Genomic DNA, 26482 nt, shown 5'->3' with positions numbered 1-26482 from the left:
TTTTAAGGTAAATTTTATTTATATCTCCAAAGCAGAATAGTATCTTAGCCCATTTCAAACATATCATAATTTCTGTTCATCCATCTCAATAGCATGGTGATCAGCAAGGCTGTTAATAATATCTTGATACACCTGGCTTATACTGCATGGCTAAAATTCTAACTACCAATGTTTTTTCTTTAAATAAGAAGCTTATTTTATATACTTTCTGTGTTTCATTTTGTTATAGAAAACTTAATGCAAAATATTTTATATTGTCATCTCTCCAGTATGAAATATTCACATTATGCTTTTCAGTCTTTTCTTTTGCCTTATTTTCTGCTATTATTTACCTAATCTTTACTATTTGTCATTCTCTTTTCCAAGGCAGGTATGCAGCTTAATGCGTATTCATAAATTAAAGACCTGTGGAGTATCAGTTCCTCATTTGACAGTAGAGAAATTAAAGAAATAAATGCCAAGGAACATAAAGCAAAATGCTTTTTCATCCCATGCCCTAGTAACCTAGGCAGAAATGGAAGTTGTTGGTTCTTGTTATTTGATCTGATTATTAACTAGAAGATTACCGATTTTAGTGAACCTTTCTAGAGTTCAGTTAAATATACTTAATTCCATGTCCACAGATCTAACCTAACCTGAGCCAAATTTGTTTTAATGCTTGCCCAGACTCAAGAAAAAATGTGTGGTTGAATTGGCCCAAGTTCATCACGACTAATGTGAAACAAAGAAACAAAGAGTTAATCACATCATTTTCATAGATAGAGAGTATATTATAGTTTTAAAACATTTTTTGGCTATAAAATCCCTGGAAAATTTGTGTATATATACATGCACACTTGCACATACACATGTGTGTGTATGTAAACTTCTCATAGACAGTACATGTTTTTGAAATTTTCCCTTTTTCTCCATTAACTGGTTCCATTTGGCTGCCAATAAATTTAGAACACCTATGTACCCCTAATACACTTAGCCTCTATAGATATAGCCATAGAATTCCTGTTACTGTATAAGGAGATTCAGAACTTTTGTATTTAATTGTCTTTCTTCATCTTGATCTTACCAGGATACCTATTCCTGACAGTATTAATAGAAAAGGTCTATGCTGTGAAAAGTACAGAATAATATCCGTTCCTGCTACTAATAATAGCAATGAAGAAAGAAATCTTACCTAGTATATGTAGGTTGTTTAATCATAGTCATCTAATACTCATTATTTAGTTTCTGTACCTAACCTGTTATGGTATAAAATAAAATTTACTTTTTAACTCCAAGGGGATTATTCAGAGCAATATAAGCAAGAGATAAGCAAAAGTGTAAAGTTGATCATCTTCAAAGAGTATTGCTTTTTATGAATGTAAATATGTTACTGTGTCTCTGTTGGCAAGTACATTTCATTTATAGAATATGCTATATGAATATCTGAACTAATACCTAATATAAGTTTTGTTATTCATTACTAATTAATATGTGATAGTAGTGAATCAATATCTAATAAGTTCTATTTCTAGACATTTTTGTTCTAATCTTTACATGCTTAGTTTTGATTCCTAACTCAATGAATCTTTTGCAACTTGCTTCTGCTTTAGAGGCTCATCTTGCTGCTGAACTTTAATACCCTGCCTCTTGAAATTCAGGTCTACCAGATACTATAGGTCTTTCCCAAAAACCCTATCTAAAAGCTTTAAACAAACAAACAAACGAGATTTCTCCAGATTTAAGTCTTTGAGTTCTTATCATTATTTTGTAGGTCTCTTCTCTTGGAACATATTTTGAAGAACAAATAAGTCATCTTGAAAACTCAGCTATTAAAAAAACTACTTGGGCTATAATATAACAACAGACAGTGATCTGTATGGAGCTGTAATAACGCTCATTATTAGGTATCACATACTTCATAAATACAATAATATAAAATCTCTCTACCTTTTTATAGTATTTTACTATAAAATGGCAACATTGGAACTGTCACCATTGTACCAACTAAATGGAATTATCTAATCTTCAAAGTTCATTTTATCAGTTTAAGGATATGCTGGATATGTGACATCAATCAGATCTTAAAATTCCAGGATCTTACTCTCTTACAAAAGTAATTGCCTATGAATCTTCAGTGGTATAATTAGATCTTATTGTTGAAGGGAAACTTGTAATGGTCCCAGCTTCCAGTCAGTTATGCCAGATCCCCATTTATCAGATAAAGAACAACAATATTAAGTGACTCATTAAATCATATGTCTATTAGGTATTGGAGTAGGAACTTGCACCATATTTGTAGGTTAATTTTTTCCCTAAACATATTCCTTTACTTACCACTTTGTTTTTGGTGAGTAGTTCAGTCTTCCAGAAACTTACCAAAATTAAATATTTTTGCAACGTCATATTTTTTTTTCCTGTAAAATCCTAGTCGGAATACTGAGAAACAAAAGTTAACAACAAAAACATAATAATTATTAAAACAACATGTACAGAGCCAAAATAAACTCAAAAAGATCCATTAATTACTCAATAATTAATCATTTTTTGTGGATTATAGAAGTATATCCCAATAATTTATAATATTTTAGAGCAATGCAAATCCAAGGACTAGCATTGAATCGCAGGCTGTTAACCAATCTGCATTAGAATTAGAATAAATTGAGAATAAGCTTTTAGAAATTTTTATAGCAATTTGACAGTATAATTCTATTTGTTGAGCATAATAACCAAAAAGTAGGTTTATATGTTGTCTGTCCTAGGTTTTTCATTTTATTTTTAATAATTGTTATTGTATTTTATTTTAAAAATTAGTCCAGGAATTAAGACAAGATTGATCTGTCACCAGAAATAATCTGAGAAGTACTTTCTTAGAGAAATATATTTGGAAACCCTAAAGCTTTATTGTTAAGTCATTTTATGTGCATGATGCCAAAAATATCTCTAACTCACTCTTAGGTTTGTTATATACCAGATTCTATCAATTTTTTTGCTAGTAAAATAACCAGATAACATCTCTTAAAACTGTTCCACTACTTGTTAACATTGGTCTTGTATTAACTAGGATTGCATGGAACACCAGGAGAGAAGGGAGATCCAGGGCCTCCTGGGTTTGATGTTCCAGGACCCCCTGGTGAAAGAGGCAGTCCAGGGATCCCTGGAGCACCTGGTCCTATGGGACCCCCAGGATCACCAGGGCTTCCAGGAAAAGCAGGTGCCTCTGGCTTTCCAGGTAATGTGTTTAAGCTTTTCTCTGATTTTAGATTCAGGAAATTAAAACTAATATGACTCTGGGATATTATTCTCTTGTTGTACTTTTCTGGATTGACACTATCCCTTAAGGAAGAATGTTAAATGCTATTGATTGCAGGAAAGTGACTTTGCTCTTTGTCTTTCACTTTGTGAGAATTCCAGTTATATAATGCTGTATAACAAATGACTGCAAATTTAATGGTTTAAATCAACCTTTTTATTTTGCTAAAGATTTTGTGGGTCAAGAATTAAGGGATGGCTTAATGGGATCATTTATCTCTGATCCACATGGCAACTACTGGAGTGGTTGGGAGGAAAGATCTATTTCCAAGATGGCACTTCTTTGACACCTGAGTGTTCCTTGGCCTCTTCACATGGCATCTCATTATCCATTTTGCCTCTTCACATGGCTTGGGTTCTTCACATTTTGATAGTGTCCAGGCAGTTACTCTACCTTCAGGGCATCTGGTTTCCAAAAACAAAAACTCCCTAAAACAGAAGTGAGTGTTCCGAAAGCCCCAGGTAGAAGCTGTAAGACTTCTTATGATCTAGCCTTGAGAGTCATACAGTGTCACTTAGTCAAGGGCAAGTCACAGAGGCCAAATTCAAGGAGAGAAGGATATACAGTATACAGGGATTTGTATACTTGGACATGTGATTCATTAGAGGGCTATTTTTGAAGATTAGCTACCACAGTGAGTCTTTTTATTCATGGATATTGGCAATAGTGGTCACTAAGTTTGGGGCAGTTAAAAAGGGGTAAAACTTAGTGTTTACCCTCTTACCCTCAATAGTTTTCCAGTTGACGCCTTAAAAATTCTATTTTATCTTTCCAAGGAAAGTAAAGGAAAGGTAAAAGTCACTGTTGATATTCTTCAAAGGTGCCAAAGGTGAAATGGGTATGATGGGACCTCCAGGTCCACCAGGACCCTTGGGAATTCCTGGCAGGAGTGGTGTTCCTGGTCTCAAAGGTAATATTCAGAATTTGCTGGCAGATACATGTAAGGGAAAATTAAACATTGTTTTACTTCAGTACAGAATATTTTTATTTGATTGGTTTAAAATGAGTAGTGATTATTTGTATTTTGTTTCTATGTGATATGGCATTTAAATAGGTCCTATTCTCATTTGGTGGTTTGCTTACTTTGGATACCATGAGACATGATAAATACTTAGTTCAAAATAACAAAATATACAGATTAAATTTTGATTATTTTATTTCTGTAAACTAAACACAGCAGATTAAAACATCTGCTAAAGAATATGTTTTAAATTGGAAATTCAGAGAGATCTAATCAACTTTAAAATCTCTTTTGGAAAATAAAAGGCAATAAACAAAAACAATGATACAAAAAAATTATTATTTTTAACAGTCTTTTTTAATTGTCAAAGAATCCCAGAAGAAAGAGAGATCGTTATTGAGTGTAAAATATGTGGGAGCTCAAGTTAGTCATACACAATAACCAAGGTACATAAGTGTTTTGAGTGGTCAGTGGTCTACCCAAGTATGGAACATATGAATAATATTTATATGCATTAATCCTGGATAATCTATGGATAAATCTGATCTGTTGTGGCTTCCCCATGTTTGTTGATTTTAGGTGATGATGGTTTGCAGGGTAAGCCAGGACCTCCTGGTCCTACAGGAGAAAAAGGTGGTAAAGGAGAACCTGGCCTTCCAGGCCCTCCTGGTCCAATGGATCCAGATCTGCTGGGCTCAAAAGGCGAGAAAGGGGACCCTGGTTTACCAGGTGAGTGAACATATTTATTAAATGAATACATTTCCAGGTATATTTGAAGTTTAATTTTTAGCATCATGAAAAGCGACTTGTAGTCCTGGATTCACCAACAAAAGGTGCTTAGATGTATCAAATTTTGGTAATGAAAATTAATTTTCACTTGACTTTTACTGTTTCACTGATCAACTTTTGTTTGAATATCTTCTTTGTAGTTTATCTATCACAAACTATGAGGTTTTAAAATACACTTAAGCAGTCACTTTTAGTCACTTTTAGGCCTTCCAGAAAGTAGTACAGGAGATAGTTGAGAGAAAAAGATAAATAGCCAGAACGGCTTGGGAAATTTACTGGTTCTTTATTGTTTTTCCTGAAACCAGATTGGGATGAGCGAAATATTGTTACCCTGCAGTGTTTTGATGTTTGTATTATACTTGGCTTTTAAATACAGTTCATCGTTATTCTACCTTGGCAGAATAAACAATTACTGGACTATGAACCACAAAGCTCAGCCCTGGGGGAATTCGCTGAAAGTAGTTCTAGGGAACAACTTTGTTTTTATAGTTATTTTATTAGAAGAAAATAATGTATATAAAACATTTATTTTTAAATATAAATTTCTTTTTTCTTTCTATAAAAGTATAACACATTCGTAGTAAAGCATCAGAAAATATGAATAAACACAAATGAATAAAATATTGGAGTCATCGGAAGGATCACTTTACAAATTATATAAATGCCTAACCATTGTACTATAAAATTTTAAAAAGAAAAACAAAAAATAAACCACAATCCAATCTATATAGAATAGCCTTTTAAGCAACATGCAACTTTAAAACTACCTTTGTTTATTTGCAGTTTATAGTAAAATTTGTGGCTCTTTTTGCTTTGTAACCGTTAATATTTTCAGTTCGTATGTGCATGTGAATGTGTGTGTGGGTATGTATGTACATAGATGTTATATATTTCCCTATGAGCAGGACTTAGTGGGCTTTTTTCCTTCAAAAAAGTGTTTAAGACATTACTGTAGTTTTGTATATCTTCACGAAAGATGCAGGGCTCCCTAATTTTTTATTACTGCTAAAATGAGATACCTTTTTTAAATTACTCTTTGCAAGACTTCTCTTTCAACTATGCCTTCTGTAAAAGAGTCAGTAAACTATATTTGCCTCTAATATAGGGTTATTAAATCTAGTTTTAGAATATAAGATATCGCCTAGAGATAATATGCCCCAAATCCTTAATTTTATAGTGTAAAAAACTGAGGCCCAAAGAGGAAAGTGACTTAATTATTGAACACTCTGAATTTCTTAATGGTAGCTAAATACAAAGTGGAGGATTTTAGTATGAATCCAGTGTTATTGGTTCATACTATGCCAGATTATGACTGGTACCTGTATTTCACTCACATTTCAGAATTTGGTTAGCTTGCTTCGCCAAATTCATTTAATGGATTTTGATATTATCTTAACTTGTCTTTCTTATATTCATCCTTGGAAGGTATCCCTGGAGTTTCAGGGCCAAAAGGTTATCAGGGTTTGCCTGGAGACCCAGGGCAACCTGGACTGAGTGGACAACCTGGATTACCAGGACCACCAGGTAAGTATGTTAGACCACCTGTAGTAATTGGATGGCTAATCCTGAACCCTGGAAAAATAATTATGTATTATTATGTGTGATGATATTTTGGATCTGGTCATGGCAATATGCTCGGGTTTCTTCTGAGATATACAGTTCTCCTTTAGCAAAAGTGTGGCCATTTGGCCCAAGTATCAACAGATAAGATTTGTAGGATGTTTTGCTTTACTCAGTTCTTTTCTCTTTGTGGTAGCAAGGTGTACACAGAATAAGAAGTACATCTAAATAAGATGCTCTGTGTTTTTTTTTTACATAAATTGCAATGTATGTAAATAAGACAATTATCTGGTAGGAGTCTTAAGAATTTACCTTTTCCAGTTCCATTGCCTTCTGACAGGTCAATCATTAAACCATGTAAAACATATACATTTAAAAATAAAAGCTGAATGAAAAAAATGATTCATTTTTTTTAAGTTTCAAGGGATGAAAATTTCACAAACTATCTTTATAGTCTGTTATAGTATCAATCAGCCATTACAGTCAACACGATTTTTTTTCTTTTCTCTAATAAAACTCTTGCTGCTTCTTAAGCCATTTTCTTTTAGTTGGGCCCCTAAGAAATAAGGAGGAGCTGGTCCCCATCTTCGAAAGAGCCCTCTAGGTCAGTTATTCTGCTCTACACTCTGCACCACATTGCCTTGATATAGTTAGAATAAGAAATTATCTCTCTTTTTATCTTTCACATCTTCTGCATTCTCTTCCCCAAGTTGGAAGTAAGTGTGAAAGTAAAAAAATAAAAGAAAAAAATGTCTAAGATAACATCGTGGGCCTTCGAAAATACCTCAGTGACACCATAGAGCTCAAGCACCTAAGCTCTAGGAAGAATGTGTAAACAGAGCAACCATGACTGTTGGGGTTGACAGTCCAGTACCTCTCCATTAACCCTTGTCTATCTGTGGCCTAATGTACTAGGAGTATATCATGACAGGTTACCACTTTTCTCTTCTTGCTCTCACATACTCAGGATCTACATGAAAAAGCCACTTCTGAATCTTTTAAAAATGGACTCATTATATTAAATTTACCCGTGATAAATATAGTAAGGGTAGTTATACAACAAATAGGATTTCAGGTGTTTGGAATTATTTTAGGGCAAGAAACAAGATGTTCTGCTAAAATTTTTGCATTTTAAAAATAAGTAAATAAGTTTGTATTAGGAGACCTCTGTTATTGTGATTTATATTGTAATATGTTCCTAAGGAGATTTCTTTGGTACCTCTTTCTTATTTTATGCTGAATTAGATCAGTGGAACTTAAGCATGTATTAAGATTTGCTCCATCCAATCCTATGCTTGAATTTTAATTATGACCCATTGCAAGAAACCAGGCAACTTCAATATTGCTGACTTGTCTTAATTTTACCAATTTGACTTTGCTAGGTCCCAAAGGTAACCCTGGTCTCCCTGGAAATCCAGGACTTACAGGACCTCCTGGACTTAAAGGAAACATAGGTGATATGGGTTTTCCAGGTGAGTGATGAAAATCTCTAAAATATTTAGTTCCGTTAATGAAAGATGGTTCACTATCTTTGTTGCCAGAAAAGAAACTGATATTGATAGAATCAAACTGAGACAATATCTAAGGTAATTAATGGCTGAAGCTCTCTCATTACACAAACATTTGAAGTGGGAATTAAGGGACAGGGCTTTAGAAACCTTAAAAGTAAGAATTCATAAACTTAAACTTGTATATTTTCTCTAGTTGTAGCCCTTTCACTTAAACTTCTTTTAAAAGTAGGCCTGGTTGTAAAGCTCATTATTATATAACTCAGAATTTGCAGAATTCTTTAAATTTTTTTTTTGCTCGGTCATATGCATCATAGATATGCCATGAATAAAACATATTTTGTAAAATATTGCATGTCACATGTTTTCAACAGGCCCTCAGGGTGTAAAGGGGTCTCCTGGTACTCCTGGAGTTCCTGGACAACCTGGCTCCCCAGGACTACCTGGACAGAAAGGAGAAAAAGGTGATCCTGGTGTTTCGGGCATTGGTCTTCCAGGTCTTCCTGGCCCAAAGGTAATCATACTCTAGGCCTATGCCTAAGCAGATGAGATTTTTATTTAATACTATGCTCATTCCTAATTTTTCATTAAACAAACTATAGAATGACATGGTATATTCTAGGTAAGAAATGTATTCCTTCTTTTTTTTCTTATACTGATAAGTTTTAAGGTTTGCAGCCAGTCCAAATAGTTGGGGCGGGCGGCGGGGAGAATCTTTCTGATTTCTTTCTTTTCCCTCTATCTTAATCTCTGTGTATGTTTCAGTAAACCAGAGGCCTGTTCTATCTGGTTTTGGTTTTCTTTTTCCTTTTAGCGATGCAGTTGTTGGTCTGTGTCCAATTATTGTTATTAACTAATTTGAAGAGACTTATAAACAAAGTAACTCATGCAATTAATGAAAGTGTAGTAGTATTTGTAACTGCATATCTGAGGTAGTTCTCTAAAAACAGTTATACATATCCCTCTATGCCCCTAGTCAATGAGAAAACTTTCATGGTATTTCTCAAGCAATCAGATTTAGAATTTGTTTTAGAATCAGACTTAACAAATATTTAATAACTTATTGATTCCATGTAAAAAGGTAATAAATATTACTGATCTGTAGAAGTACCTTATAACAGTGGAGATGCATCCACTGTCTGTTACATATGTTGCAAATATTTTCTCCCGGTCAATTGTTTGTCTTATGACATCGTTTAATCATTCAGACTTTAATTTGATTGCCCAGTTAATTTACAGCTGTCTGCAACCTTTTTGGGCACCAGCAACTACTGGCCCTATGAGAATCTAATGCCTGATGATCTGAGGTGGATCTGAGGCAGTGATACTAGCTCTACAAGTGTCTGCAAATACAGATGAAGCTTCACTCTCTCTCCTGAAGCTCACCTCCTACTGTGTGGCCCTGTTTCTAATAGGCTACTGACTGGTACCCACCTGGTCTGCAGCCCAGGGGTTAGGGACCCCTGTTGTAAGAGATAATCAAGAGAAGTTTTTGCATATTAATTGCAGATTTACAGTGTAAAGTTTATTGAAATGAATCTTAATTTTTTGTGTTCAATTTAAATTTTACTAATAATACATGAATACATGTTTTTATTAAAAGTAGTAATACAGATATATCAAGGGTAAAAGTAAAACTCTCCTTCATAAAATATCTTCTTTATTCCATTCCCCTTTTCATAGAAGTCTACTGTTAATAGTTGTGTGTAAATTTGAATCCCTTTATATATATATACACACACATACACATACACACAGAATTTTGGTTTTTCTGCACATTGTAATTATGTAGAGTCATAGAACACACACTTATGTATGTTGCTTTATCATTTATATATTTTAATCTTTCTTTTTTCTATTTATCATAAATTTCTGTCATACATTATTTTAATTTTTTTTTATTTTTCAGTTATATTATTTTGAATGGCTGCATGATATTCCAATGTTGTTGCAAATAATATGTGTGTACACATACAATTATTTATTAATTGTATACACACATACACACATACAATTATTTATTAAACTGTATAGATTCCTAAAAGTGAAATTAGTGAAATTGCTGGATCAAAAGATAAGTGCACTTAAATTTTTGTCTTTTTAAGTTTGTATATTACTAGTAAGAAATAAACTTGATTTTAAAAATCAATCAACCAGTATGAAATGAGATGTAAAAAGACCCTTCTCATCAGTGATGTAAACAAGAAGTCTTATTTACACACATTTACATACTCCAGATCTACAGGTAACCACTTTTAGTAGTTCCTCATGTACTTGTCTGGAAAATGCTTTTTTATGCATATATATGCATATGTATATGATAGATATTAATTTTAAGACTCAATTACTTACATTTAAAATCTTTGATATTGAGGTACATTTTACAATTATAATTGAAAGCATTTTTTCCTGTTATTGATACATGAAATGGTGCTGCAATCTTCCAAATGTATGTATTTAATATTTTTTCACATTAAAAAAATTAATCAGAAATTAAACAGTGTATCTATATTACTCTTCCTTAGAAAGTAAAAGCAAACCACTGCAACAGAATTGGTTTTATTCACAGACATGGAATCATACTATATATCTGCTATGGACCTAGCTATTATAACTTAGTAAATCTTAGCTATTTCCCTTATCAGTCCATAAGTATGTACCTCATTCTCTTTAATTATTATATATTATTTTTGTGTGGGTTAACCATTAATAATGTAACTTATTATGAGTACTGAAGTTGTTTATGTATTTTCATGATTATAAATATATGTTGCACTGAAGATCTTATCCATATCTTACATACATATCTTAAGATCGTCTAGTAAACATCGCCGTAGAATAAAATCTGAGTAGAGTTGCTGGTACCCAGCATATATATGCCTTTAAAATAGCGATAGTTACTGACAAATTTTCCTGTTAAGTGGCTCTACCACCTTATACTATCTTGATCAGTGTAAAACATTTTCTAATTTCTCTTCATTTTACAAATATTGGGTATTATCTGTATTCCTAATTTCATCAAACCAATGGGTAAAAAGTAGTGTATCATTGTTTAAATTTTAATTTCCCTGATTATAAGTCAGATTGCTTATGTTTATATCTTCTCAGGAAATTGTCTGTTCAAACTCTGCTTCATTTTTTTTAGGAGGGGATTTGGTTATGTATGTCCTACTGCTTTGTAGAAGTACTTTATAAATAACAAAGATGCACCCATTATCTATTATATGTGTTGCAAATATTTTCTCTCAGTCAGTTGTTTTTCTTATAACAATGTTTACTGTGTATTTCATCATGTAGAAGTTTAAAATTTTTACATAGGTGGATTTTGTACTCATTCTTTTATTGAAAAAAAAAATCTACTGAGTATGTATAATGTGCCTGGTACTGTTTTAGGTACTGGAGATAGGAGCATGAATGAAATAGGTTCACGGCCTGCATGGAGTTTACATCTAGTCAATAAACAAATAAACAAAATAAATAAGTTTATAGTATGTTAGAAGGTATGGCAAAAGTAAATCAAGGCTTGGGAATAGGAATTGCTGAGAATTGTTATATTTCAAATTAGGGTAGTAAGGGAAAGCTTCTCTGATAGCAATTGATCAAGTGACCTCATACAGTGAGGGAGTGAGTCATTAAAAGACTGAGGTGAGAGTGCACTTGACATATCTGAGGAACATAAATAAGGCTAGTGTGGATTAAGCAGAGCAAATGAGGTGAAACTAGGTAGTAGATGAGATCAGGTTGGTAATGGGGGATAGATTATCTAGGGCCTTGTAAATCATAGCAAGGGCTTTCAGTACTGAGTGAAATGGGGAGCGAGTTGAAAGAATAAAATGATTATACTTTAATTTTTAAAATATCACAGCTCTTGTTTTGGAAATAGATCATAGAGGAATGTGGATGGAAACAGTTATGTCACTATTTAAATAATACAGACTAGACATTTGATGCCTTCAATTAGAGTGATGGCAGTGAAAGTGGTAAGAAATGGTCAGAATCTAAGTATATTTTCCAAGTCAAGCCAGCAAAATCCGTGTATGGAATATGAGGAAAAGAGAGATATCGAGGATGACTCTAAAATTTTTATCCTGTGCAACCAAAAGAATGATATTGCTACATACTGAGATAAGAAAGATTTTGAGAAGCACATTTGGTAGGAAAGATTAGGATTATAGTTTTCTAATTGTTATGAAGACTTTTCTATCCTAAGATAAAAATAGACCTGTATATGATTTTGTTCTTTATATTTACATCTTTAATCCATTTAATTTTTTCTGCATGTTGTGTGAGATGAGGAACTAACTTTATTTTTATGTTTTTCCCCCAAATACATATATCCAGATCACTCAACCCTGTTTATTACAAACTCCATTCTTTACTCATTGATTTGAAATCTCTTTTTTAAATATTTCTAAATTTCTTCATACATATTCTTTTCTGGATTGAGTGGATTTTAACATTTATATAATGGAACCAAAATTACCATAATCTCTGAAATTATAATGACAACTGGAGAAAATGTTTCAGTTGGAAAATTTACTCAGTATATTCAACTCTTCAAGCAACAGACTAGCTTTTAAAGTTTCTAATGCAGCCTACAAGTATATTTCGATAAGCAAATTCTACACTAAATTTAGATACTTGCAGAGCTTATAAAACAAGGAAATTATGTCTTCAAAGTAAACTGTTGCTTCTTTCAGATAGTGTTATTTTATCTTAGAATGGCGACACATTGAAAAATTAAAATTTTATAAGTCAGTAATATTAGGCACAAGCAGTCCTTGCTTTGAACAGTTCTGATATGCACAAATTTGTTACCACACTAGTTAAATAACATCAGTCCTCAACAACATGGTTCAAATTTAAGTTACCAGTATATTAGCTGTTCCATCCATAAGTCACTATGTCAATAACAGCTGGGCATCATGATCAATGAAAAATCATTTCACTTCTTTCAAATTTTTCCAGTTATATATGAATCTGTTATTCCTTTTATGCACTGGCAGCAAAGTAATTGTATTGCTTCTTTATCTTTCATTGATAAACCAATGTGAAATTTAACAAAAATGGATAATCAAAGGGGAAGTTGACCAACAAAGATGAAAGTGCAGCAAAACAACAAAAAGTGATAACACTGGAAGTAAAATTTAAACCTAATGTAAATGAGTTATAGATGAAATAGCCAACCATAAGGATGTTGACACTGCCACCATTTAAGACACTTTAGATACACAGCCAAGGGTGTTAGTAAAAGCGATCTTATCAACAGCATACAACTTTTCTCTATACATTTATTACTGATATAAAGAGGGATTTTATTGTACTTAGAAAACCTTTTAAAGATCATGGAACAATAATATTTTCCCATTGATTATTAATGTCTTTTTATACGGCTTAGCTTGCATTTCATTTTTATAGTCTCATACTATTATACAAAACAAGAAGTGCCTATATTATAAAGGAAGAGTAGAATAAAAGTTTCAGGAAACATAAAAGTGTAATTGGGGAATGTTGAGCATAAGAAAATAATTCTATAATTAGTGAATTGTTAAGAAATAAGGATAGTAGTAAAAGATCAGATGAGCATTTTACAGATATCACATTTTGAGAGAGTGTCCTTGTTAGTCAAAAAGCATAATTAATATAATAGGGTGAAAACTTGGACAGAGAATCAGTAGGCGAAAATTTGAATCCTGAGTTTGTCTATATGGCTGTGTAAGTCACTTTGTTCTTTTGCATCTTCATTACTTTGCCAGTAAAATAGAAAGAATAATTATCTTTCATATTTCACAAAGTTATAGTGAGGCTTCATTTAGATTTAAAGAACACTTTGTAAATTTTAAAGCACTCTATACATAGTATTTATCTCTGAAATGAGAGGGCTGGCCTAGATGGGATCTAAGATTTCTACAGCTCTTATTAATTTTACCCTGTGGAACTTATGAATCTGTAAAATTCTTTTTTTATTTATTTTTTATTTTTTCCCTTATTTCTTTATTTCTTAAATTTAAAAAGTTAGACATTTATACAATCCATGAAGTTTTCCCCCCAATTACTCTAGCATCCATCCAGCAATACGCACAACCATTACAATAATATTGACTTATATACCCTATGCTATACTCTAAATCCCTGCGATTGTTTTGTAACTACTAATTTGTACTTCATCCCTTCACCTTTTTTGCCCAGCCCCCTAATGACTGACTCTCCCCTCTGGCAATCACCAGTTTTTTCTCTGTATTTGTGAGTCTGTTTTCGTTTAGTTTGTTTCTTTTTGCGTGTGTGTGTGTGTGTGTGTGTGTGTGTGTGTGTGGTTGTTCCTTAGATTCTGCATATAAGTGAAATCATATGGTATTTATCTTTCTCTGTCTGACTTATTTCATTCAACATAATACCCTCTAGTTATTAGGTAACATTCTTTTAATATGTCATAATGTTTCTAACCTCCATTAATCTTTCTTGAAACCTAATCATTCTGCAGATTCAAAGCAGTCCTTATCATAATCCCAGATTGCTTTTTCTCTGAAATTGACAAGCAGATCCTACTCATGGAAATACACTGAACCGAAAATAGTCAAAATTATCTTGAAATAATAAAAGAATGAATTTGGAGGACTCTCCCTTCAGGTTTCAAAACTTACTATAAAACAACAGTAATCCAGACTATGTAATACTGGCATAGGATAGACATAGGGATCAATGGCATAGATTAGAGTCCAGAAATAAACCCATACATTTTTGATCAGTTGATTTTCAACAAAGGTGTGAAGACAATTAGAAAGAAGAAAGAAAAATCTTTTTTAACAAAAGATGCCGGATTAAGAGGATATCTATATACAAATGAATGAATTTGCACTCCTTCCTCATACCATACACAAAAATTAACTCAAAGTATATAATTGACCTAAATATGAGAACTAAAACTATGAAAATGTTAGAAGAAAACATAACTAAATCTTCATGACCTTACGTAAGGTTAGTGATTTCTTAGATATTCTGACACCAAAAAGCACAACCAATCAAAGAAAATTATAAATTGGACTATATTATTTTTTTTACTTCTATAAAACAGAAAGACAATCCACAGAAAGGAAGAAAATATTTGCAAACTATATACCAGAGATTTGTATCCAGAATGTATAAAGAATTCTTATAATTCAATAAGAAAGCAAAGAAACCAATTTTTTAAAATGAGCAGTATTAATTGTACCTAACAGACATATACAAGTCATTCCATCCTATAATAGCAGAGTATGCACTTTTTTAGGGAATGTGGAACATTCCACAGAAGAGACCATATGTTAGGCCAAGTTCTTCCAAAAAGTAGAAGAGGAGGGAACCACTTCCAAACTCATTCTATAAAGCCAGAATTACCCTGATACCAAAGACAGAGAAAGATACTATAACTACAGACCAATATCCCTTCTGTATATTGATATAATTTTTAACAAAATATTAGTATATCAAATTCAACCACATATTAAAGGGCTTATTCACCACGAGCAAGTGAGATTTATTCCTAAAATGCAGGGATGGTTTAATATACAAAAAATCATTAATGCAATATATCACATTAATAGAATGAAAGGAAAAACTCACATGATCATCACAATTGAAGTGGAAAACCATTTGACAAAATTCAACACCCTTTCAAGATATTAAAAAAAAAAACACTCGATAAATTAGTAACAGAAGGAAACTACCTAAACATAACAAAGATCATATGGGAAAAATCCTCAGCTAATATCATATTCAGTGGCAAAGGGCTGAAAGGTTTTTAAGATCAGGAACAAAACAAGGATGCATATTCTAGTCATTCCTATTAAGCATAGTACTGCAAGTTCTATCCAGAGCAATCAAGCAAGAAAAAGAAATTTACTGAAATTTGGTTTTGTACAAAAACATCCATAGAGACATTTGGTCCATAGTTAATATAAATCCCTCTTTTCTGAAAGATTTGAACCCAGACCTGCCTACCTGACCCCATATGCTATTAACAGCTAGGCCACTGAGGCAAGAAGAGTTATTATTGTAAATACAACCACAACACAATTATTGAATCAATAAAATGTGATAGTATTTTTATATAGTAAACCCAAAGTAGAAATATAAACATGGGCTATTGAACCCAGGGACATCTTCTAAGTGTGGACATTTTGGATGAGACCAAATAGCTGCTAATCCTATGGAAAACAATATAGAAGTTCCTCATAAAATTAAAAATACAATTACCATATGATTCAGCAATTCTACTTCTGGGTATTTATCCAAAGAAAACAAAAATATTAACTTGAAAAGATATATGCAACCAATGTTCATTGCAGCGTTATTTACATTAGCCAAGATATGGAAGCAAACTAAGTTTCTATCGATGGATGAATGGATAAAGAAAATGTTGTGTGTGTATGTAAATATGCACACACACGTGCACACACACACATGCAGTGAAATATTATTCAGCCACAAAAAGAAGGAAATCTTGCCATTCGACCACATAGATGAACCTCAAGGGCATTATGCTAAGTGAATAAGTCAGATAGAAAAAGACTAATACACCATGATCTCACTTATACCTGGAATTTATATTGAATAAATAGAAGAAAAACAACAGCACCCCCAACAGCAACAACAAAAACAAGATCATGATAAAGAGAACAGATTGGTTGCCAAAAGCAGGGAGTGCAGTGAGGGGTGGGTAAAACACGTGAGGGAGATTAAAAAGTACAAACTCCCAATTATAAAATAAATAAGTGGGATGTAATGTACAATGTGATGACTATAGTTAATAATACTGTTTTGTATATTGAAAGTTAATAAGAAAGTAAATATTTTTTCGTCTTTATTGAAATAATACACAATTAGTTGCTTATATTTACATTGTACAATTCAATGGGTTTTTTCCAATTATAGTTGGCATACAATAATATGCCAGTTTCAGTTTTATAGCATAGTGATCAGAGAACAACATAACTCATAAAGCGATCACCCCACAAAACCTACTACCCATCTTCTCCCTTACATATTTATTACATGATTAACCATCTTCCTCATGCTACTCTACATCTCCATGTCTATTCTGCAACTATCAATTTGTACCTCTTAATCCCTTTGCCCTTTTTTTCATCCCCTCAACCCCTTCCCATATAGTATCCCTCTAAATATTCTCTGTATGTATGAGTTTATTTCTGCTTTTGTTGTTGTTATTATTGATTTTGTTCTTTAGATTCCACATATACGTGAAATCATGCGGTATTTGTCTTTCTCTGACCCATTTCATTCAGCGCAATACCTTCTAGGTCCATCAAGGCAAAATCTTTTCCCATCCCCTTCCTTTTAGGCTGTGGGTGTCTTTTAATCTGAAGTGTCCCTTGTAGGTAGCATATGTAGGAGTCTTGTTTCCTTATCCATTCGGCCACCCTGTCTTTTGGTTGGAGCACTTAATTCTTTTCCATTTGAGATACTTCTTGATAGGAATGTAGTTATTTTCATTCTTTATTCCTGTTTTTAATACATATACTTTCTTCTTAAAGAAGTCCCTCCAACATTTCCTGTAATACTGGCTTGGTGATGATAAATTCCTTTAGCTTATTTTTGTCTGGGAAGCTCTTTATCTGTCCTTCCACTCTGAATGATAACTTTGCTGGATAAAGTATTCTTGTTTGTAGATCCTGGGTTTTCATCACGTTGAATATTTTGTGCCAAACCCTTCTGTCCTGTGTGGTTTCTTTTGAGAAATCAGCTGCCAGTCTTATGGGTGCTCCCTTGTAGGTAACTAACTGCTTTTCTCTTGCTGCTTTTAAGATTCTCTCTTTGTAGTTAACCTTTGGCATTTTAATTATGATGTGTCTTGGTGTAGGCCTCTTTGGATTCTTGTTTTGGGGGACTCTCTGAGCTTCCTGGGGTTTTATGTCTACTTCCTTCACCAGCTTGTGGAAGTTTTCCATCATTTTTTTCTTCAAATAGCTATTCAGCTTCTTGGTTTTTTTTTTCCCCCCGGTACCCTATGACATGGATATTTTGACCTTTAATAGTGTCCCATAGGCTCCTTAAATTATTATTATAGTCTTGGCTTCTTTTTACTTTTCATTCTGATTTTGTGTCTTTGGCTTTCCCATCCTCTATATAGGTCATTCGATCCTCATCTTTATTTACTTTGTTTCTTAAATTTAGTATACTTCTCATCTCAGATAAGTGTTCTTTATTTCTGACTGGTTTCCTTTTATTATTTCCATTTCCATTTTTATGTTTTTTTTTATCTCTTTGTTAAAGTTCTCACTGAATTCATCTACACTTCCCCTAAATTCATTGAGCATCTTTATAACCAGTGTTTTGAACTCTGCATCTGTTAGATTGCTTGACTCCCTTATTTCTGGATCTCTGTTCTTTTCTCATATGGTTTCTGCTTCTTTTTCTTCCCATTTTGGCTGCCTTTTTGTGTCAGTCTCTATGTAGTAAGCAAAGCTCTTAAGTCTCCCGGTCTTATTAGTGCGGTTTTGTGTGGTAGGTGTCCAGTGGCACAGTCCTGAGAGAGATTCAGCTGCAGGCCAAATTTAGTCCAAGCCTCTGCCCCTCTGGGGCCACCTGTTAAGTTTCAGCAAGCAATACACAGATGCTGTGCTTATAGTCGCCTCAAGAGGCCTCACCAGAAACCATGGTCAGCTGCCACCAGAGTGAGAGAGTCTAGGTGCTGCTCAGCAATGGGCACTTGACTTGTAGAGGACACACCTGGATGTGGCTTGGGTGGGGTGCAAGTTTGGGGAGGCAGAGTTTCAGAGAATCCTCTGGGAGGAGCGACCTCTGTTATCCAATTTGATGACGTCTCTGCTATGGTAGTGCTGAGTCCAAACACTGGAAGTGGGGAGGGCTCAACAGAGGAACAATGGATACCACTGGCACTTATGTACAGAGCAAGACTTGCCTTGGCCTTCATTCCAAGAACTCAGTGCCCCCCTGTAAGTCCCTGATGATCCCTGCGCAGCTAAAGTGGTGCTGGTGCTCAGAGCGAGCAGGTCTATCACCGGGAATGTCCACTTAAAGGGGACAAAGCCCCTTTAAGAGGCACCCACAGGTGCCGACTCTGCTGCCGCTGCTACAGCCTCTGTCCCACTCAGCCACTCGGAACCAGGCAGCCTCGAGTCCTCGCTGCATCCTACCTTCGGTTGTTGCAGGGTGATTTCTTAGATTTCTCTCTAGTTGCATGGCTTCTTCATCTAGATCCCAGGTGATCTTCCTTGCTGTTTCCTCCTTGTTTCTGTCACAATTTTGATTTGGTCACCAGAAGGATGAACAGAGCCTCTATCATCTATGCCATTTTTTTCTCTTCCAAGAAAGTAAATCTTAAAAGTTTTCATCACAAAAACAAAGTTTTGTGACTATGTAAGGTGATAGATGTTAATTAGATTTATTGTGGTGATCATTTTACAGATATGTACAAATAACAAATCATTATGTTATACACCTGAAACTAATATAATAAGTCAATTATATCTAAATTTAAAAATATGTCAAAGCCTGACATTAGATCAAATGTAGATATTTCCAGTTAAAGTGTACTCAGACATGTCTAGCTTTTGCTGGAAGTGTAAATACATTACAATTATCCATTCTCAGAGTGATTTACAGAATTCCTCATCAGTTTGTTGGTTTTCTGAGTACTGTCTTCTTTTATATCTCTTCTTGATTATCCTATTTGAAGCTCATTTTTTTTTCTCTACAAATGGATATAAATAATAATAGCTTAAATAAAAGTTAAACTAGCAAATTTTAGTCCTTTTTAGTATCTCTAGTGAAATATTTACTTTCTTTTCATGGTTTACTTGGTTTGAAGGATTAGGGCCATAGGGTATTGGGAAGAACTATATTAGGGAACAAGTGCTGGTTGAAATTATAGATTGGTGTTATTTGTAGAATTTCATATACTTTATCATAAATAATCAGGAGTTTGTCTACTGCATTTCATGCTTACCATTAGGAGAATATCTGAATTTTCTTCTTTTTTTTTTTATTTTGGCATATAAATGTCATTGGTTCATGAATATAAAGAAGAATCATGATATTTAACTCAAAGCTTTTCTGTGTAGATACCTAAGATGGAACAAATTCAACCCAAAATTTAATTTTTATACTTATTATCTGTTAAAAATGTGCTAGATGTTTGATTTATAAAGATTCAGACAAACATATATAAATATGTGTGTGTATTATATATATCTATATATGTATATATATATGTATATATAGAGATCTATATATATATATATAGAGAGAGAGAGATCTATATATACACATATAGATCTATGTATGTATTCCTAGCCCATGACTCTTTATTATTTTTTAATGGAATGTAAAAGGCATTAGTTTAAAAAGCTTTTACTATAATGCAGAAGCAGTTGAGTAACAAACAGAGTATCTTATTTGCCTAGACAATCATAAGTTCTAAATGAAGAAGGAAGTATTCAGTAGGTAATATTGAACATGAGCACTTTATTGGAGAGGTCATTGTCATCATGAGCAGAGCAGTGAACACTGGTAGATATAAAGTTATGACATATGTTTCCATTGTTATTGGGGAAAAATCTTGTTTTAATTGTGAAAGTGGGTATGAATTTTTCTAAGGCTCTATTAGAAGAAAACATAATGCAAATGTTCATTGAGCAAAAATGGTTATATTTGAATTGTCTCTGACCCCAAATAAATTTTCGGTGTAGTTGAAGTGTCAAGACATGCATATATGAAACCAGTATAGACATGACAGAATAAGAACCTACATTAAATTTCTAGGATAAACTTTCTTTGTCATAGAAGGCTACATGGAGGAAATAGGATTTGAGATATTCACTGAAGAACTAATAGACCTTTTTTTGTTACAATGAAATTAACCTTTTGCAGTAAGAACTACTGTAGCTATTGTTTGACGTATTTATTGTAAGCAATGAATTTTATTGTAGCACACTAAGGATGACAGTCACAGATTCTGAAATCAAATTATTTAGATCCAAATCCAGACTCCACCGCTTAGTAGCTGAATCGCTATGATAAAATGAAGCAATTTATGTAAAGAGCTCAGCAGAGTCCCTGACATATAGTAAAAGCTCTATTAATAATACTTCGTTATATAATTTAAGTAATGGAGATACTTCAGTTTTATTTTTTATACATGTTTTTAGGGTGAACCTGGTCTGCCTGGATACCCAGGGAACCCTGGTATGAAAGGTTCTGTGGGAGATATCGGTTTGCCCGGATTACCAGGGACCCCTGGAGCAAAAGGACAATCAGGCCTTCCTGGATTTCCTGGTAATATTCCTTGTTTTATAAATGTTTCCTTCTCTCCTTTCTTGTCTTCTCTAATTCATATCACAGAGCAACTTCTTATTTGGTAGATTTTAATTCTATTTCCCAATCAGATACTGATAGCAACATAATCTTGAAATAGCTCTTTAACTTTCCTTTGCTCAAATTTCATCCTGTATAAAACGAAAATGAGTATTACCAACTCAGCAGGACAAAATCCTATGGGCACTGAGACTGTTTGGTGGGGTATTTTTCAATCTTTGACTGCTAACCACAAGCCAATTAAGAGGCCTTACTATTTTAAAAGTGATAATGTTCATTGCCAAGCCCTAGCCTACTGCTGATTCTCTTAGAAAGTTGTACTCAGGCACACAATGGGTGGCTGTTGGTAGAACAATTATACAGTTCATTCAGATGACAAAGACTGAGTCATGTAAGCAAAGAGACTTAGTCAAGTAAGTAGCCTGGACTAGATTGTTAGAGTACATGCTCTGTTTATGCTTGTATTCATTTTTTTGTTTAATTTGGAGTGCACAGTGGCATGGATGGGATGGGTCTTTAGTTATCTTTTCTTTAACCTTTTTATTGAAGTATAATATAAATACAGTAATGTGTACAAGGCTGAGTTTTTGCCACATATATATCCATGTTCCCACCATACATACCAAGATATAAAGTAGTTCCTTCACACCATAAAGTTTACAGTGAACCCCTTCCCCCAGGTAACTACTACTATGACTTCTGTCACCATTAGTTAATTTTGCCTGTTTTTAAAATTCATGTAAATTGAATCATACAATATATATCCTTGTGTCTGGCTGATTTCACTCACCATTATGGCTGTAAGATTCATTTATCTTGTTGCATGTGTCAGTAGTTTATTTTTTATCAATGCTCTGTAATATTCCATTGAAGAAATATGCTATTATCAATTACCCATTCTCCTATTGATGGACTTTTGTGTTATTTCCAATTTGGGACTTGAAGGGGTTCAAAACAGGCCTCCCCAAGATGTGCCACTTTGGCTTATGGATTATTTTCAGCTGATGGCAATTGAGACCCTTCAGGCTCAAAAGAAACTTTTACTTCTCTCTTAAAGAATTTAAATTGGGGGCCTTGCCCATGATAAGAATTATTACCAGAAAAAAACTTATTATGGCCTATCTATATAGCAGGGCAAACATCTAATTACTGAACATCTGCTCTTCTTATCATCCTGCAAACTACTCTCCTCCCCTCGAAAGCCTCTGGTGCCTTATCTCATTCCTCCGCTCAAGATGTCATATATACCTCATTTTACCTTTCTGTCTCTGAACCTCTCATATATGTGAGGTTTCTGACTCTATCCTGTGTATAGTATTTCCATATGTAATTAAATTTGGTTATTTTCTCTTTTTAATCTGTATCACATTGAGACAGATTAGTAAGCCAATTGAAAGAACATAGAAGGGTTTACTTCTGGGCTCTCGATTCTGTTCCACTGGTCTGTGTGTCTGTTCTTTTGCCAGTACCATGCTGTTTTGATTATTGTCAATTTGTAGTATAATTTGAAGTCAAGCAGAGTGATGCCTCCAGCCTTGCTCTTTTTTCTCAGGATGGCTTTGGCAATTCGGGGTCTTTTGTGCTTCCAGACAAATCTGATGATTTTTTGTTCTATTTCTTTAAAAAAAAATGTTGATGAGATTTTGATGGGGATTGCATTAAATCTGTATAATGCTTTAGGTAATATGGTCATTTTAACTATGTTGATTCTTCCAATCCAAGAACACAGAATATCTTTCCATTTCTTTGTATCTTCTTCGATTTCTTTTAATAGGTTCTTGTAGTTTACATTATATAGGTCCTTCACATGTTTTGTTAAATTTATTCCTAGGTATTTTATTCTTTTTATTGCAAATGCAAAAGGAATTATTTTTTCCACTTCTTTTTCTGACACTTCATTATTAGAGTATAGGAAAGCTATGGATTTTTTAACGTTGATTTCATATCCAGAAACATTACTGTATTTGCTTATTGTTTCTCGTAGTGTTCTTGTGGACTCTTTAGAGTGTTCTCTATAGAGAATCATGTCATCTGCAAATAGAGACAGTTTGACTTCTTAGTTTCCTATTTGGATGCCTTTTATATCTTTCTCTTGACTGATCGCACTCGCTAAGACCTCCAATGTTACATTGAATGACAGCGGTGATAGTGGACAGCCTTGCCTTGTTCCTGATCTTAGAGGGAAAGTTTTTAGTTTTTCACCATTAAGTATAATGTTGGCTGAGAGATTGTCATAGATGGCCTTTATTATGTTAAGGTACTTTCCTTCTATACCAATTTTGTTAAGTGTTTTTGATCATAAATGGATGCTGTATCTTGTCGAAGGCTTTTTTTGCATCTATTGATATGATCATCTGACTCTTACATTTTAATGTGTTTATATGGTGTGTCACATTAATCTATTTGAGTATGTCGAGCCATCCTTGTGCCTCTGGGATGAAGCCCACTTGATTGTGGTGTATAATCTTTTTAACATGTTATAGTATTAGGTTCCCTAGTATCTTATTTAGGATTTTTGCATCTGTATTCATGAGAGATGTTGGTCTGTAGTTTTCTTTTTTTGTGTTATCTTTACGAGGTTTTGGTATCAGAGTAATTTTGGCCTCATATAATGAGTTGGGAAGTATTGCCTTCTCTTCAATTTCTTGAAAGAGTTTGAGGAGGATAGGTATTAAATCTTCTTTGAATGATTGATAGAATTCACTGGTGAAGCCATCTGGTCCTGGACTTTTACTTTTTGGTAGGTTTTTGATGATCATTTCAATTTCCATAATACTGATCAGTCTGCTTAGATTTTCAAGATCTTCATTACACTTATTTCAAGGGGTTTTATTCTTTTTGTAGTAATTGTAAAAATAATTATTTTTTCATTTATTTTGCTGACAATTCATTATTAAAATATGAGAATGCTATGGACTTTTTGTATCCAGTAACGTTATTTTTGTATCCAGAAACTTTACTGTATTCGCTTATTGTTTCTAGTACTGTTCTTGTAGAGGCTTTTGGGTTTTCATGTCATCCACAAATAGTGACAGTTTGACTTCTTCATTTCCTGTTTTGATGCTTTTTGTATCTTTCTCTTGTCTGATTGCACTTGCTGGGACCTCCAATGTTATATTGGATAACAGTGGCGACAGTGGACAGCCTTGCCTTGTTCCTGATCTTAGAGGGAAGGTTTTTAGTTTTTCACCATTAAGTATAATGTTGGCTGAGGGTTTGTCACATGTGGCCTTTATTGTATAAAGATTCTTTCTTCCTGATACCCATTTTATTAACTGTTTTAATCATAAATCAATACTGTATCTTGTCAAAGGATTTTCTGTATATATTGATATTATCATATGTTAGATTTTAATTTGTTTATGTGGTGTATCATATTAATCGATTTGCATATGTTGAACCATGCCTGTTCCCCTGAGATGAAGCTCACTTGATTGTGGTGTATAATCCTTTTAATATGTTGCTGTCTTCAGTTTGCTAGTATCTTATTTAGGACTTTTACATCTGTGTTCATAAGAGATATTGGTCTGTAGTTTTCTATTTTGTGTTACTTTTACCAGGTTTGGTATCAGGTTAATATTGGAGTCATAACATGAGTTGGGAAGTATTGCCTCCTCTTTAATTTTTTGGAAGAGTTTGAGGAGAATAGGTATTAAATCTTTGAATGTTTGGTAGAATTCACTGGTGAAGCCATCTGGTCCTGGACTTTTACTTTTTGGTAGGTTTTTGATGATCATTTCAATTTCCATACTGCTGATCAGTCTATTTAGATTTTCCAGCTCTTCTTGATTCAGTCAAGGAAAGTCGGATATTTCTATGTACTTGTCCATTTCTTCTAAGTTATTAAATTTGATGTTATATACTTTTTCATAGTATTCTTGTATGATCCTTTGTATTTCTGCAATGTCTATTTTAATTTCCCCTTTCATCCCTGATTTTGTTTATTTGTGTCCTTTCTCATTTTCCTTTAGTGAGTCTAGCCAGGGGTTTGTCAATTTTATTCATCTTCTCAAAGAACCAGCTCTTTGTTGCATTTATTTTTTCTACTTTTTTTTGTTTGTTTGTTTGTTCGTTTGTTTGTATTCAACTTCATTTATTTCTGCTCTAATGTTGATTATTTCTTTCCTCCTGCTGACTTTAGGCTTCATTTGTCCTTCCTTTTCTAGTTTTTTTAAGATGAAGTGTTAGGTTTTTATTTGGGCTCATTCTTGTTTTTGGAGCTAAGCCTGTAATGATATGAACTTTCCTCTTATTATTGCTTTTACCTTGTCCCCAAAGTTTTGATGTTATACTATCCTTATCATTCATTTCTATGTCTCTCTTGATCTCTCTTTTTATTTCTTCTCTGACCTAGCCATTCTTCAGTAGCATGTTGTTAAATCTCCAAGTGTTTGGGATTTCCTGCTTTCTTTTTACTGTTGATCTCCAGATTCAAAGCATTAGGATCAGAGGTTATGGTTGGTAGATTTCAACCCTCTTATATCTGTTGAGACTACCTCTGTTTCTCAGTATGTGCTCAATTCTTGAGAATGTTCCATGTGCACTAGAGAAGAATGTATAAACAACTCTTTTGGGATGGAAGGCTCTGTAAATGTCAGTTATGTTCCATTGGTCTAATGTATCATTTAAGGATGTTATTTCCTTATGATTTTCTCTTTGGATGATATGTCCATATCCGACAGTGGGATATTTAGGTCCTCTACTACGATAGTGTTTTGGTCTGTTTCTCCCTTTAGTTCTGGTACTAATTACTTTACATATTTCGAGGTTCCATGATTGGAAGCATAGATATTAATAAGTGTTATATCTTCTTGGTATATGATTCCCTTTATCATTATAAAGTGTCCCTCAGTATCTTCCTTTATTTTATTTTATTTTATTTTTGTATTTTGAAGTCTCTTTCGTCCAACACTATTAACGTTACTCCCACTTTTCTCTGAATGCCATTTGCTTGAAATATCATTTTGCACCCGTTCACTTGGAGTCTATATTTGCCTTTGGAGCTGAGATGTTTCTCCTGGAGGCAGCATATGCTTGGGTTTT

The 26482-nt window shown here is 33.5% G+C and overlaps 1 protein-coding gene across 8 annotated transcripts in view; it reads left to right on the top strand.

Moving 5' to 3' along the window:
• Window positions 1-26482, top strand: part of COL4A5 (collagen type IV alpha 5 chain) — a 244038-nt gene that overhangs the window by 185947 nt on the left and 31609 nt on the right. For all 8 annotated transcript variants that reach the window (XM_039879706.1, XM_039879705.1, XM_039879700.1 and 5 more), the window contains 7 exons: window positions 3041-3208; window positions 4110-4199; window positions 4830-4979; window positions 6465-6563; window positions 7982-8071; window positions 8482-8621; window positions 21274-21400. In XM_039879706.1, the coding sequence (XP_039735640.1) occupies window positions 3041-3208; window positions 4110-4199; window positions 4830-4979; window positions 6465-6563; window positions 7982-8071; window positions 8482-8621; window positions 21274-21400 (864 nt within the window). The remainder of the gene's footprint in view (window positions 1-3040; window positions 3209-4109; window positions 4200-4829; window positions 4980-6464; window positions 6564-7981; window positions 8072-8481; window positions 8622-21273; window positions 21401-26482) is intronic.

Source organism: Pteropus medius, unplaced genomic scaffold (genome assembly GCF_902729225.1).
Source record: "Pteropus medius unplaced genomic scaffold, Ma_sr-lr_union100, whole genome shotgun sequence".
In the NCBI taxonomy this organism is placed as follows: Eukaryota; Metazoa; Chordata; class Mammalia; order Chiroptera; family Pteropodidae; genus Pteropus; species Pteropus medius.
This window is presented reverse-complemented; position numbering and strand designations above follow the sequence as displayed.